General features: G+C 33.0%; 1 protein-coding gene across 3 annotated transcripts in view; it reads left to right on the top strand.

Annotated features, from left to right (window-relative positions):
- LOC149424497 (neural cell adhesion molecule 2-like) overlaps positions 1-16,888 on the top strand; it is a 239,400-nt gene extending 222,512 nt beyond the window's left edge. For 2 of the 3 annotated variants that reach the window (XM_089631383.1, XM_089631385.1), the window contains exons 15-16: positions 11,672-11,899; positions 15,974-16,888. In XM_089631383.1, coding sequence (XP_089487509.1) covers positions 11,672-11,899; positions 15,974-16,203 — 458 coding nt within the window. In that variant the 3' untranslated portion in view covers positions 16,204-16,888. The remainder of the gene's footprint in view (positions 1-11,671; positions 11,900-15,973) is intronic. The other variant, XM_089631386.1, reaches the window with a different exon arrangement.
- The last annotated feature ends 491 nt before the right edge of the window (positions 16,889-17,379 follow it).

Below are 17,379 nucleotides of genomic sequence, written 5' to 3'. Positions count from 1 at the left end.
TTTACATATCCCCTTTTCATTCAATTTTCTTCTTCTTTTTGAACGCTTACTACGGAGCCTAAAGACGGACCTGGTAAAATCAAGAATCCAGTTGTAGTGATAAAATCATCAGCGACGAAGTTAAGGAAGCAAGGCCCATTGCTCCGGCACACAAGAGACAAAGAGGGAAAGGCAAGGGGGCCGGGGGCTTGGTAAGTGTTGAAAGTTCGGCGTGAGTTTTGCACACAGCTTTCGGCAAGCGGTCGACTACGATCGATCCCGTCTAAGTGCTAATGTTCCCGTTTTCCGCTGGTGGTATTGCTCGCCTGAAATTCTGCATTCGCCAGGAGGCAATGTGCTGAAGCAATCATTAATGAAGTTCCCAATGCATTCCGAACTGCGCTCGGTATCATAAACTGACATTTCACTGCTTACCAGTATGTATCTCTCTTCTGCAATTGCGCTTAATTATTCGACAAGATTGCACGCTGAGTGGAAATAATTTTTAAAATTTTATAAATGTAACTATAATACGTGGGCAATTTTCGAGAAATTTCATCTTCAACAAGGCAAGAAACAAGTAAAAACGTTAGCACAATTTGCTTCAAAGAACTTAAGGGTGAAAGTAATAATAATCTAAGCGTCCATTGATATTTTAAATATTTTACTTGGCGTTATTTTAAATATTTTACTAAAATATCGTTAGAATATTGGATTGAATCACCGATACAATATTGTAAAGAATTTGAGTTTGTATTTGGACAAAACTATTATTTCATATTCATATCGCGTATGCACGGGTGAAAACAAATAGTTTGTCTTAATATTTTAAAGCATATCTTTCAATAAATATATTTTATTAAAATAATTAAATTAACGCCATCTATGAACACGTTATTTTGGTACCTACTTACGAACGTTTTTAACTGTGAAAATAAGATTTGCAATTTGGTAAAGTGACTTTATGGAGGGATACGTTTTAAGCATCGAATAAAGAATGTGCCTTATGGGCGTGTTTCGTGATCCAAATATTTACCTAATCGATGCATACATTTTTAATAGTAAACTATGTTTACGAAATTCAAATAGAATGGAGATCCATGACGTCAGGCGAGTGAAATTGAAACGGAGGCTATTGGGCTAAATGGAACATTAATTTCCATTCAAATTTGTGTGGATGACACTTCTAGTGTTATTCTTTATTCTGTGGTTTTAAATATCTCCTCATTTTGTCGCATATCTTATCAATCTTAGGTCATGTGGCAATGAATTCTAGATTTTAAGGCATAAAGATTGAGATGTTTCACAGAAATGCAAATGTAAAATTGGCATCAAATGACCACAACTGTCATGTTAGTATGCTTTTAGCTGATCACAATTTCATAGAAAGCTAAATGGACGTACAACGGAGAACTTTTAAATTTGAAGGATCAACGTGGCCCTGATTGACCATTTGATGACAATGTTACATTTGAATTTCTATGAAACACCTTAACCTAGAGATGCTTATTATTACGAATCGCCGAACAATTGTATTGCCCGTTAATAGTCTTGCGGGCAAGGTCTTCAATATTCAGAGCAATTTGGCTTTTCCCGTCAAGATGGCGGTCATGTATTCGAAACAAATTCACGAAATAATTTATTTACTGTTAAGGCGATGCACTACGTCGTGTAAAATTTTAAATCAAGCCTCTATCAATAACACCCCTTACGTAGATGGCGATAAGGTTTAAATTCCCGCTTAACACCATCCGCCTGTTTTGATTTATGCAAGAAAAAAACATGGCCAAAAAGTGCCTTTTATTTTATTTTGTAGATGTTTATGCATAAATATTAAATTTTTTTCCAATCATTTTATAAATAACTTAATTTTCCACATTATCCAATAAAATCTTAACCGACAATAGGTTCGTAAGTAAGAGATTTTGAACTTTAAAGCAGTTTTCATAGGCCTTATACATTATTTTTTTCTGGGCTTATAAAAAGACTTGTCCAAAAAAATACTCAATTATTTCAAACGCTAAGATATATTCTACTCGCAGTATTTAATTAAGGCATCTGAAACATTTCTAGGCGACAAAATTTTCAAAACCAAAAACACATGATTTTGCATTACTACGAAGTGCATCGCCTTAATCGCGTTCGAAATTTTGACAGTTTTTGTAACGGGTAGATTTCGAACAGAGATTCATATATTATGTAACAGAGTGAGAAGGAAATAGATATGGCCCGGTAATATTGTCATAATATTTGTATTCGAGCGAACTCACCGGCAATACGGGGCAATACGTCGACCGGAATATATAATGAACGACAAATTTCACCGATAATAATGACGCCATATCAGTCAATATTCCAAATGGTAAGATTCAGTTGTTGACATTGTAAATTTCATTAGTGGGTATGAACACCTACCTATTAAAACGAATATTGATCTAACTATACTGTACCTAGTGAAGATTAATAATTTACTCTGGTAGCAATTTCTCATTCAATTTGACATTCAAAACATTTGTTAGTCGATCTGAGTGAGTTTTGAATGAACAGTTCTCGTACTTTAGTGAAAGGTTGCTTTTCCTCAAACATCTGATTAATTATAAGACTATTTAGAAGAGATTATGTTCAATGGTGTGCCGTATATATACCTGCATATTTATTTTAATGATTTACCTTCGTCGTGTTTCACGTTCATACCTAGAAACTTTTTTATGATTTTCATCAAAATTTATGGAAAAATCTGAACAATGTTTGTCAAAAAAAAAGTTTTTGCAAACTTGATCTAATTCAGTAAAGTATATGGTAATATTAATAAAAAATGATTTTTTTAATTATTGTAGTTTCTTGATATCTCCCTTCCCTTTTCCATCCCATTGTAGTGCAAGGAGATATTCTGAGAGTCCTGCTAGAGAGGTCATAAGGCCTCACTCAACCAGTCTCTAGGTCACTTAGTGGGCAGATGCATCTGTCCCCAAGACCCGGACAAACCTCACCCCATGAACCCGAACACCCCTACTAAGTCACCAAACTACTTGGGGTGACCTATGGCAGAGGTTTTGGTTAAATGGTTAATATATGGTTCCCGGAGAGGCGGTACCCATAACAACTTCCCAAACTGTATTTATTTATCTTAGCTTTTCGGAATAAATAATTAACCCCATAAGGTTCACATTATGAGCGTGACATTCGAGTGGCTCAGCTCTCAACTCATGAGCAGTAAAATTTAAAATATGTCCCACACCAAGCAACAAACTGCGAAACTTGTTTTATATACCTGTTCCGTTCTGTTATTAAATTTAAATATACATTTTCGAAAAATAAAATAAATTTAAAAAATAAATAAATTGAAAATGAAATGGGCAATGGATGGAGATAACGCGGTGACCTCCAAGATGGACGATATATTAATATTATACTTTTTTAAGTAACTATGTCTTCATTCGGGACCTACCTAATTTATTTTTTCTCTCTATGTAATAATGTACATATTACCTCACGCAATGTTGCAGACTGGGATTTAACTATCTTTCCAGTCCTGCTGGATTGAAAACTTAAATCTAGCTTTCAATCAATCAATCAATTAGACAATCATCATGAATCAATCAATCAATCATCAATCACTATAAATGAAATATAAATGTTCGTTTGCTCAAAATCTTAAAACTCCGAAAGTTCTTCACGGATCGCTTGAAATGTTAACAAAATATTGCATTCGATTACACGTGTGTTTTTATGTGCCTATATTATCCTTTCCTCATCTGTGGTGTGTATTTACTACACATTGCTTCTAATAACTTTAATAACTCCATAAATATAATAAATTCTGGGTTCAGATTTTAGTTATTCCTCCGTTATACATTTATGCACTGAATTAAAAAATAATATATTACATTAGTTTTCAAATTCAATTAAAAATCAGAGTTTTTTGTTAAAAATCGGGAACAAATACACCAATACAATCAACCGTGTGATACTAAATACGCGAAGAGTGTGCGAGGAAATGACACGCTATTGATGTCCCGCTTTAATTCGCTATGCGGGAACATGAGACATCCACACTTCTGCAGTTGTAGTTTTTGATTTAGACCATCGATACCTACTACCGCACAGCTGTGTTTGTGCCAGCCGCCAGTCGCGCCGCTAGCCAGTTGGCCGCGAACCGTCGTTAGATATGGACCCCTCGCACGTTTCTTTAGCATCTGCCAATGGTTTTTTCATGTTTTCAGCAATTAAATTACAATTATTATCACTTTTGATATAAAATATAAAAAAAATAATCGATTAGCTATGAATATTCATATTTTTTCGATATTAAATCGCTTATTTTGAGATGTGTATTTACTACACAGCACCGTAACGCGTGTATTTTTTTTAGCACAGTAAGGGAAAGGTTATATAGATGTCACCTGTGACAGGTAGAAACATTAAAAACATAAAAGCTTTAAAAAAACGGCTCCATCTGTTGGACGTAAAAGCAACACGCGCTATTGTTTCTCTATCTGCACATACAGACTGATCCACAGCAACGCGTGGCGGGGTACTCCTACTAAATAAATAAAATAGTGAATATTACAATCAATGGATAACATATTATAATCGCAATAAATAGCTAAAACATTCTGAAACAAATAGATCAAACACATCTGCCCTGATGATGGACACGTAATGATATCTGAAACGAATGTGTAGTGTTTCTGATGTTTACTACACTTTATATTGAAGCTCAAGGCTCGTTAGATGGTTGAAACTCTGATGGTTCGTTTACAGATTTATTACGATAAATGCTTATTACAACCGAGCTGTACAATCGTGGATTGGTAACGTGTGCTCGCTAGCGGGGTAATTTTCCGTCTGGCGAGCGCCGCGCAACGCTCGCCCGTTTACGCGACCGGTTTGGAAGTGTTCGGCCTTCCCGAGCAGTTCCGAACCGCCTGTTCAGTGTTGCTAGACACTGCAGAATGTATAGGAACTATTTTTTTTCAAATTCCCCAAACTAGGCAAATTCCTGTTTCATGCTGGTAACATAATACAAGTAAGAACATTAAAAAAATACAATCATGTACATACACATATTATGTACTAAAACTAATAAAAATAACAAAAAAAGCAATAAAATATAAAATAATATGAAAAGAAAATAACGGATTTTGGTGTCTTGGTGTTGGTTGACAATTCTGGAGACAATTCATGCTGGATTACAGCAGACTCTAAAATCTGCTTCTCCAGTCCTTAAGTCCATACCTGTCCAACGCAGTATATACGCTAATTTTCCCGGGTTACGAATAACCTGACAATATTTGAATTTGCTACTACGACCGCAGTCAGCTGAAAATGTCGCTTGTGGTGTGATGGAGGACTTAGCCAGCCGAGGAATTGAACACACTACGCCTGGGTGGGACCCAAACGCTGAGGTCTGACCTAAAAATCTGTATCTATACTCACTGCTCACTGGCAAGGGTTTTCTCACTATATCACGATCGCATTATTGATAAATCACCGGGTCGTGACCTTTGATATCAAACATCAGATCAAAAGTCACACGTACTAATCGTCAGAAGGACGTGGACAAATCCATAATAATGGTTGCCGTAATAAATCTCTCCAAATTACCGTTAGTCAAATTAAGGCTTGCGCCGTATTATATACGAGTGGCGTTGGGGGCTGTTTCATTTTTACGACGAATATATATTTTTAACGCTCGTTCGAAATTACAGCCTACTGGCATTAAAAATAAATTACGACCAGTTCTTAAAAAAATTGATTAACATCGAAATAAAAATTCTCTAGTTCCTTCATTATGAGCTTTTTTATATCAATTAGTACCTACTTCTTGCGATATACATTACACAACTTCAACCGTACAATCATATCTGAACACTTTATTAGGCAATAAAATGGAATAAAACGAAATGTCTCAATTATTTTTAAGCCAGATGTTGGCTTCTGTTCACGAACACAAATTGGAAACATTTTGTCTATTTTCAATTTGCTAGACTATAGAAAACCCTGCCTGTTACGGTAATCGTTATTGATTTTCATCTATTTCGTGGTAGGCGATATTATGATAAATTTATTTATTGAAATTTTAAAAGCATCCAATAATTCGTAACAAACCTTGTTGGATCGAGTACCTTCACTAACCGTTTAGTAAAATTACAAAACAATACAATATAAAAAACATACAAATGTTTTATTTTGTAATACATATATGTATATGTATTTTGTGTTTTGTAATATGCCATTAGTTGTGTATGAAGGGGGTTATGTTGAAGTATTTTTCAACATAATGGAATGAATTCTCTTTTACAAACTACTAAGGACTCGTGTAATATTATTTGAGTTACCTTCCTTCTTGGGGAAATAATATTGAAATGTATTTATTTCGTTTCACTCTAGAGCTGTTGTGCTGGTACCTGTTTGATCTTTAAGTCTTCGAAATCTGATCATTAAAGAGGTATTATTTTAAATGGTTGAATTGCGAACAAGCTGGAAAGCTTATAAATCAACTTCTTAACTATAGAGCAGAAATCTGTTATGAATAAGCATAAACCTTAATTAAACAAAAATCTTATATACCTCGGTACCTACATATATTATTTTCCAATAAGAAGAAACAGGCTTGAAATTAAACTGAGTTGTTACAATTATAGAAAGAAATTTATCATGCTTGGATAGATTATTTTTATTTATATAAATAAAAATGTAAGAGTTCGTTTGTTCAAAGCACAGACATAGGAATGAATAGACGAGAAGATAATGGCGAGGGGTAAAATCAACTGTTGAAGAACGAAGGGGGTAAAGCTGACTGTGATTCGTCAATAAATCAATCTGACAGTAAATAGGCATCTCGCATTATAATATCACCATTTAGTTCTTAAAAGTAAAATCTGCTTTTGAATGAATAGACATTTTTACATGGGAGCGCAAATTACTCGCCACGTTATGAACAAATTTGCGAAGTCCAAATTCGGCAAAAAAATTCGGTTCTATTTTCAGAGTCGAATATTTCGTTTAAGTATTTAGTTAAGACACTTTTATAAATGTTCATAATTTACTTCCCAGCAACCAACCAGCTTTGTGTTTCGCGTCCAGACGTTTCTCGATGTGATAGTATATGTTTCTACAACTGATCCATATTATACGATGTGAATATGCTTAAAGTAAAGTATAATAATGCTTATATATGGAATGTAATACGACAGTTGGGTTTATTCTCTTTTACACATCTATTTTTACAAGTTTTCATAGCACAAGTCAACATTTTGCCGTGTTATTTCGTAAAATGAACCGATGATGCCTCGACCATAGTTCGCACAAGAATGATGACGTCACGTTTTCAAATTTCACTTGAGGCCATACGCGAGCACAGCCGGCTCCAATGGAACCGGTATGGGGAGTGGGGATAATACGCTTTATATCACTTAGGGCAGGTCTACTAATATTCATATGTCTATGGTTCAAAGTCTTAAATCTCCGAAAGTTCTTCATCGATTGCTTTGAAATTTTGACACAACGTTGCATTCGAATATGCGTAAAAAAGGTAAAAACATGTTTTAAAAAAAAAACAAGCCATCTGTTGGACGAACATGTTTATTTAGAAAACCCGCGCTGTTGAATGTAAAAGCAATACGCTGTATTGTTTCTCTATATGCATGGATAGACTGTGCCACAGCAACGAGTGTCGAGTACAGCTAGTTTATTAATAAATAAAAACTTCCCAGTCGTTGAACTTTTTTTTAATTACGTCATATCGAATGAAGATAAAAAATGTTTTTAACTGTGCTGTAAAAGAACTAGCAATGTTGAATTTCGTCAGACTGACATTTGAAATTCCCGTATTGATTAAGTGAGGTTATTGCGTACATATTATTTTTAAATTGACTAACACTTGAAAGTGATATTTGTAATAACATAAATGTTTTATGCATAGGTTAATATAAATCCTAGAAATCAACGTTTATATTGCGCAAACATTAATCCAAAATATCAATTTTATTAATGATTTTTTTTTTTTTTTCTTAGTACTTAAATAGATTTCTTAAATAAAAGGAATCTGTTTCCTAAATTATTTTCGACGTTTGGATAAAATATACATTTTTTTACAATACGAAATTTCATTTTTTTATTTATTTATACACAAGCTCTGCTGTGTGATTATTATTACGCGTTGACAGCATTATCAAACAGAATGATAATAAGAAGGCGAAACGGTTGTCACGCGTAAAAATAATTACGAAGCAGAACTTGTTTTTAAATAAGCCGTTGTTTTATAAATGGAGAAATAATTTTGTTGAATATATAAAAGAAAAAAATGTAATGGAGTTTTACAAATTAAACTTGATAACAATAAATAAATAAAATAATATATATATATCACTTTTTTCATGTTTGAAATTAAAATAATCCGATTTATAAATATTAATGTTTATATCAAATACAAAAATTTAAAGCCTTATTTTATCCATACATGTTATTTGATTATACGACATCTACGAAAAAATAAATATATGGCTTAGAAAAAAAAACTTGGAGAGATTACAAAATTCGATGAGAACTTTTAATTACACAACGCATCCCTCTTTAGCTATATAAACAAAGTATACATACATCTTTCCGCGAACTTTTATTAATGGCAGTTTCTATTAGTAAGGTTTTTATACATAGTTGTTTATCAATTTTATAATTTTATAATAATTAATATTCACCACATTTATTAGAAGGCTGTTAATGTATAATGGATACTTACTTCTAATATTTGCTTGATAAATAATAATATTGCCTTCTGTATATTCATTCGGTCCGTTTTAATAATGTATGTTTTCTAATATTTGCTTGAAAATTAATAATATTGCCTTCTATATATTCATTCGATCCGTTTTAATGATGTATGTTTTCTAATATTTGCTTGGCAAATAATAATATTGCCTTCTATATATTCATTCGGTCCGTTTCAATAATGTATTTTTTAATATTTTCTTAATAAATAAAAATATTGCCTTCTGTTTATTCATTGGTCCGTTTCAATAATATATTTTTTTAATATTTGCTTTATAAATAATAATATTGCCTTCTGTATATTCATTCGGTCCGTTTCAATAATGTATTTTTTAATATTTGCTTGACAAATAATAATATTGCCTTCGGTATATTCATTTGGTCCGTTTCAATAATGTATTTTTTCGCTAAAATAATAATCACTATTGCTTTATTACGAAGCTATCCGGAGAAAAATCCTGTTAAAAACGTGATTGCAATCCATTTACTAATAAAACATTAGTCATTTCGGAATATATCGGAACACGTGTACCTACATGCAGGTGTCCTTTTCCTGATAAATATAATGATAAAATTTCATGATTTTTATGAACACGTGTTCCGACATCCTATAGCATATTCGTGTTTTACCGACATTTTATTAAGAAACCTGTTAATTCATTCGTATTAGAATTTTTATTAACACGTGATCCGACATCCTAATAGCATATTCGTGTTACCGACAGTGTACTAGGAAACTTGTCAATTCTTTCGTATAAGGCCAGCAGTCCCGTTTCTAACAGGAAAATCTTTTGACTAGATTTTTAATAAATTAGCAATATTATTTAGTAGTAGTAGTAGTAGTAGTAAGTTTTCTCCGTGTAGCACATAATATTAGCTCGATCGATTAAAGTGATCATTTTTACGTTGTCATTCACACTTATCTTCGTCATTCATATGTATCGTAAATCTGAGATGGTTAGCAGAAATTGCCACCTGGTAATAAACCATACCAATGTCATGTTTCAGAGTGGTAGGTACTTTCAGTTTTCTCCTGAATCCATGATAAATGTAGCCGTCTTTAATGACTACATCTGAATGGCTAGTACTTTCCACCGCCCTTTCTCCTTTCTTCACAACATACTTATCATTATTGGAGATGTCATGGTCCCACTGGCTTTGGACATAAGAAAATATAGCAGGATAGAAAATTGGTTTTAGTGTTAATTAAAAATGATCTCAAATTAATAAAACCGTTTAGAAATTAGGATAAGTTAAATACATTTTTTTATAAATTTAAGTAGTTTTAAAGGTGCTAATTTCAAGATTTTTCATTTTTCCCGCGTGCAACCATCCATCATTTACCATTTTATTTTATATGGGATGAGGATATGCACATAATACATTTATTAACCCGTTACGAATAATTAAATAGAAATGACACATTTTTAACTGAAATATTGAGCAAACGATCTTAAATTATGTTATATCCATAAATTATATGTATTTTGTAAACTCTTAAATATATGTACAAAACAAAAATCAAAATAAAATAAATAGTAGGACAAATCGGAAATCTATAAATGTTACGGTAATAGGAGGACAAATCATAAATCTAAAAATGTCATGAAAATAGGAGGACAAATCGGAAATCTATAAATGTCACAAAAATAGGAGGATAAAAAGGATACCTATAAATGCCACAAAACAGTTTGGAACACTTTGAATTTTAAAAAATAAACCCCTTATGCTAAATATCAACCAATTCAAAATACATTTTTTTAATATTTAGCGCAAAACATTAATTATTTTCAATTTATTTTCACTTTATGAGGATGTACCTATCAGAAATTTTCAGAGTTGTTTTGCAAGTCTAAAACTCAAAAAATGTATATTATAGTCCTCACACTAAATACCAAATTAATGCAAACGTGAACCATTTATACTGGTCTTTGCACATTTAACATTTTATCAAAACTAATTCAAATGTGTAACGAAATATCACTATTTCTAAAAGAAGTAAAATTGTGGTTGAATAATAGCGTTTCTATATATTCAATGAATTTCTTCAATGATTAAATATTACAATTTGAAGTTTTTGTTACTTGTAAAAAATTCAATAGATGTCGCAAATCAAAATAAAAATTGATGTATTTCTTCTTCACGACACTATCTAGATTGCATTCAGTTCGGGTAGAATCTTGCAATAATACATAAAGATAGCAGCTTATAATATGCGTTAAGAAAGTGAAGATAATGTTGGTAGCCCTTAGTTGGAGTGTGATACAGTTAAATATGACCTAAGGATAGGGTTGAATTAACTCAGTGGCAGAGCAAAGACCCTGCAAGGCTGAGGTCTTGGGTTCAATTCCGAGATGTGACAAAATCTTTTTCTGATTTTTCGATTTCACATATTTCGTTTGAGGGTCGTTAATATTGTCTTCAATGATAAAACAATATTATTTGCTTCTCGCCTAAAATATCCATCTAATATTATCACGCTTCAAATATCAAACATCAAAATATCCATTTCATACCTACTTCTGTTATATTGCTTTTATAATGTGTATTATATCACAACATTATTTATATAAATTCGTTGTTATTGTAATTATAATCTTTGTTTTACTTATCTGTATCAAAGTAACTTCGAAATTTCATTAAAGATAATAACTTCCAAGCTGTTATATTTCCTTAAATAATTTACATTCATTAGTCGTATTACTTATACTACCCACATTCGATGTGAGTTCTCATTTCATACAATAAATACTTTGTAAAATAAAGGATTTAAAAAAAGTGAAGTTGGTAAAACGTTCACCCGGCAATCAGAAATTTCGAGATCGAATCCCGACATTGTTTTGTTTTCTGAGTGTTTTGTTTACATTTTTTGCATAAATAATAAAAATAAAAATTATTAAAATAACCTTTATTTCGTCAGCAGTGCACAGTTCAATGCGGCTGTCAGCAGGTTGGGGAGCACTGGTCGGGGGACTGCTTTCCCTGGTGGTCCTGGGGGCGCTAGTGGCGCTTCGGGCCCGACGCTCCCGAGGCGCCGGAGCCCCCTCAGCGCCCCCGCAGGACAAGCGCTGGCCCCCGCCCGCCCCCAAGGCGGCGCCCCCCGACACTGGAGACGACAGGGACCCAGATCTGATACCGGCAACTTACGGTAAATATATTTTTTTAATGTGACATTTTCCTGTGGCGTAGAGTTATGATAGCTACAAAGGGAGTATGGGTTCGTTAAATCTTCAGTATTTTTTTAAAAGTATAAAGCAAAAACCCACACTAATTAATGCTATTACGATGCACAAAACTCTTAAACTTCTCATTTAATTGCCCAGGTAGCTGAGAAATATTCTCGCGTCTAACTGGGAGCTAGTCTTTTTACTAAAGGTACACTATAATGTCTTCATATGGCCTACGGTTTTATTCTGTATTTTATCTATTGTAAAATGATATATTGTTGAATAAGGTCTATAAAAAATAATTACTTTTTCGAGCAATATTCTATTTTCATATAAGTTTCTCATAAATTTTTAATATTTCGCAATATTTTATTCTTAAATAAATTTCAATATTTTTTAACACGATCAATATATTTATATATCAATATATTTATAAATATTTATATAATTTTCTCATAAATGTCAATATTTTGTATTCTTATAGAGGTAGAGTTACAAGAAGGAAATCCATCATTGGTTAATTTTAGCTATACTACACTACACACTTGACATGTATGCTGATTTTCCGAAAATAAATAATTGCTTTAACATGTTACACAAATTCTCAGTACCTATGATACTGAAAACTGTGACATTATTCTTATACATATTCCTTAATAATGTGCTTTATTCAGTATATAATTTACTTTAATTACCACTTAAGTCATAATTATGTACAAATTTAATTTAAATGGAAACTAATTATAATAATAATATATTGGATATATTGCAAAGTAAATAAGTAAGTTAAGGAATATTAATTGAAAATAGCAATATAAAAAATAAATTATCAGAAAATCATGGTCAAAATAATCATTCAGTTTGTTGGCTTTGGAGTAATTCCTTCAGTAATTTCATATTAATCATACAATATAAATTATAAATTAAATCCTCAGCATGGGAGATACCAGTGAGGATATCATTATCGTCTACTTTTAACAAAAAAGGAGTATTAAAAAGCATTTATTATTTTTATTAAAAAAAAATTCAACCGCAACCAGCGTAGCGTTGTTTAGCATCAACATATCAAATAGTACAACAGACCGGCTAGCAGCTAAGTGGGCAAACGCATCGGGTTCCCACCCAGACATAGTGTGTTCAATTCTTGTGCTAGCCATGTCATCCGCCAATGAACAAGCAACATTGGCTACTCATAATGACAGTAATTTTAAATATTATTCTTCTCGTAAAAAATTTTATATTTTTTTAATTTAATACATCTATTTTTATTAAAAGACGTATTTTTTTTGTTTGACTGAGGATTTAACCTTTCTCGCGTAACAAACATCGAAACCACTCATCCATCGAGGCCGTCAAATATAGGCGATTAATTATTGTCTGAAACGTGCATTTTTTAAGTACAATGGAATCTTTTCTCGACACAATTTACTCTTTAAATCGAAATCCAGAAAGGCCGGCCACGGGCTGACAAATCGCTATGTGATATTCATTCCCGCTTTCCGGAACATTCAGACAACAAATGAATTTGAGAATGAACTGTTATTGTGCCAGTTCGATTGTACCCCGCCATTAATTCGTTTTACCGGTCATCAATTAATACTGTGTTATTTTTTTTTATTTCAATACACCTTAATCGGCGACTATTTCACTAGAGTTAGCCGTGTTTTGTGTGACTTCCGTAATATACGGGCACTTTTATTATGCGGGATAACGTGGCACGGACGCGAACGCTCGGGAGCCCGGCCCAACACGTATTTTCATATTTTTTTCACGGCGAACCGCCTATTGTTCTAATATGGGCCAGTAATAAATTCGGGCAGTCGCGCGAGCACGGCTTTTGTACGCCCCGGTGTCATATAACCTACCTTTACTTTTATGGAGTAGGTGGTGAAAATGGCATTCATTGCGTCATAATAAAGCCAGCGCTGGTGATTTTATCTGCAAAATGCGATAAGGCACCTGTACGGATGGGTGGCGATGCGGTGGAGGTAGCGGTGGAGTTGGGTGGGGTGAAGCTGGTAGCTGAGCTGAGCTGGCTCGGAGATAAGCACCACCCTGAATATATCAAGCTGACCTCCTGAAAGTGCACCGAGCAGGGAGCAGTTTTATACAGGAAGGTCGAGCTTCGAGCAAACTTCTTACAAGTCCTCGAAAGGACTGACTAATCAATATTATAATAAACATATTTCATTCCCTGTGCAACATAAATTACTATTTTATGTTTCGATAAAATATACCCATATCAAGATACATTATTTGATTCGCTCAAATGATAAAATCCCAAGGTTTCGTTCTTTGTAAAACAATCTCATTACATTTGCCAACATTTAAATTCGAGTATATTTACTCGTATATCTGATAAAGAAATTGTTTTTGTTCTTGAAAGGGGTTTTTCTTTACAACTTTTCTTTCAGTAGACGTTAAACTCTTCCATTTAGATTTAAATTATAATTTTACGAGCATTTTTATTTAAAAATTATTCCACATCATTGCTCTGTTCTTCTAAATTTACCTTTCTTACGTGAACTAAGATCTTCTATCTTTTTAAATTGCACGGTACCGGTAACAAATGAAAATGAATCCTTAAAACTTTCATGAAAAATTCGGCTGAAGGGAATAGCTGCGAAGTTCCCTCGGTTTAAGCCTCACTTTGTGATTTCATTATAACTTTTGAAGTAATTTGGTTAAGCTGGTTAATTTTTTTGTTCTACGTCTTGGGTTACCTTATTCATAGGTTTAAGAAAACCCAAGACGCTGAGCAAAAGTATATAGCATAGGTTTAGCAATATTATAAACCTTATTAGAAATAATGAGAGTTCACAGAGAACACTTGCTCTCTTGTCCACCGAGCTCAACCAAACCCATCTACAATGTGTACGAGCACATAATATGTGCATATAATATTTAGTTTTAACTTTACGTATTATGCCAAGAGACATAATTCTGTAATCATGTGGACTTACATATTCTTTAAAAGTTTATTTTTTATTCAAAAAATTCTTCATGCAGCTAAGATTTTTTTCTTTGAAAAAGATGAAAAATATTTTAATGTGTTATAATACGTTTTTAACAAGGCTTTTCCAGATCTCATATTGTACATGAATTTCAAGCACCAATTCCCCGATAAAGTTCCAATTTTTTCTTTCAATTATTTTTGTCGATTTTATTTTTGCCCCGCGATTTTTCATTTTTCCCGGAGACCTAAAAACACGTAAAATAAAACAAATCTTCGCACTGATCTGAGGTATCGTAAATCTTCCGTTGTCCCGATTTAAAGAATTAATCGCCTAGAAGCTAAATACCTGTCCAAAAGGGACATGTATGAGAAATGATCGGTGTTTCCGACTCGCCAGGGCGCTGTGCTTACATTTCATTTATTTGCTCCCATTTTTCGGGTAAACAAGCCCCAAACGGGATCTCTGCCTTTTTCAAACAAAGATTTTATAAACAAGTAAAAATACATCCCCGAGGAAAAAGGTAAACAACAACCCCTCACTAATTTCGCCTCAAATTATGAAAATGTTTTTTTTCTTTCATTAAAATACATCTTTCTAAATAAGTTGGTTTCGAGCAGCTAGATTGAAACCGGCAGGAGCGTGGCTACACGCCACTTGATTTATTTTATGAACTTAATTTTTGGGAGCTTTTTTAACGACCTGGATAAGATAAATCGGCGTTTCAAATGACGTACTTCTCCCTTCCCGCTGAGTTTAGGCAAAGTTGTTGCAAATTTGCATTTAATATTGTAGTTGCTATGGTAATGGATAATGATTTGACAGGCTGAACCAAGGTTTGTAGTGGGGCTGAACCAAGTGTATTCAGTGGGCTGAATAATAATACTGAAACTCGTTAACTGCTTTTAATAAAAAATAGATTTATGAGTTTATTGTAGGGTTTTCATAGATCGAGATGCCAACAACCCAACGAGTTGTTGGCATTACATTGACAAGACATATTATTAGTATGCATTGTGTAATTCCCTTAATTAAAATTAAAATACGAAATAGGTATATAAATATGGTTCTCTAACGCGCCAATTCTTTGAATCTGTCTAGAACCGGTTTCCTTATATGCGCGCACCTGGGACACGGACGGGGGCCCCAAGGAGGACAAGGGGGCCGCCGCCCAGTACGAGGAGATGCCCACCCTGCGCATGTCGGGGGAGCCACACTCCCTCGTGACGCGCCCCACCATGGTGGGCCCCTTCGCCCCGGACTCCTGTCTCAACCTGCAAGCCTTCAAGGAGAAACTTCTGGACACCAGACTGCCAGAATCATGTGTATAACTCTACTAAATGTATAAGTGTTTTTATTTCAGGTCAATTGGAGAATGTTTGAAAAAATATTTCAATTCGTTTTGTCAATTATGTTTACTGTTAGACATCGTATATTTTATATTGTATTTAAAAAGTCTGTGAAAGTTGAGTATTTCTACTACCTTTACAATTAGTCTCATCATTTTGTAACTTAATAATTCGTTTAAAGAGCGTTTCAGCCCTGAACAATTTACATGGTTGGAAGATGAACGTGGGTAAGGAATGGTATGTAAATAATCTATGTGTGTAAATAAACTACGTTAAGTCTTAATTAAGCCCCTCAGAACAAAACATTTCAAATGTCAAAATTGCTTGTTAAGTATACGTGTTAATTAATGTTATTTGATAAATAAGTTTAAAATCATCCTATTTCATTGCAATCATTACGTAAGAGCCGACACATTGTTGAAGTATTAACTCGTGCATATCTAGTTCAAAAGTTTATCTTCATATCATATTTACAACACTAATTAAAGTTACGTGAAATAACCTATCAATACGTTTTTTATCGAAGTTTCGTAAAAATGTATCTTGTCTTCGTATCAAATCATACTTTTGTGTGATTTAATTTTGTATACAATCTTATTTTAAGTTTTTCTAAATCTAAACATTAAAAATATCAAGACTTTCATATCATTTCCCAAAGTAAATTAAATCTGGAACAATAAATTAATAAATACGTTCATTTTATTTCATGTGTCTCGTTTCTTTTTTACGTAATTTTAAGATTGTATTTTCAGTGTTTATAAAAAATTATGGAAATGTAAATAAAAAGTAAAATTGACTCTGGGTTTCATTAAAAAAATAATAACATACAAAGTTCTTAAAATATACCAGCTAGAACAAAATATAATTTTACGTACAAAACGTGACATATGTTGCCTTTTATTTGTTCATTATTGGAATTATTTAATTATATTTCAGCCAAAATCATCTAGATGTTTAATAATAATATTATGTTCGAACAAGTACGAGTTAGTCGCAAGTACGGTGTGTACCAAGCGCGATATTACAATGATACATATTTGATTCACTTTGTTGCACTTTCTGAATACAAATTTTATTCATGGTGAGTTCCGTCGACTCTGCAGAAAAATGTGCATCGTTTGCAACTGAATAACGTACTTGTATTGCAAGCTGTAAGTC

This window comes from Hesperophylax consimilis, chromosome 4 (assembly GCF_061612785.1).
Source record: "Hesperophylax consimilis isolate HC1 chromosome 4, BYU_Hcon_1.0, whole genome shotgun sequence".
Lineage (NCBI taxonomy): Eukaryota > Metazoa > Arthropoda > Insecta > Trichoptera > Limnephilidae > Hesperophylax > Hesperophylax consimilis.
This window is presented reverse-complemented; position numbering and strand designations above follow the sequence as displayed.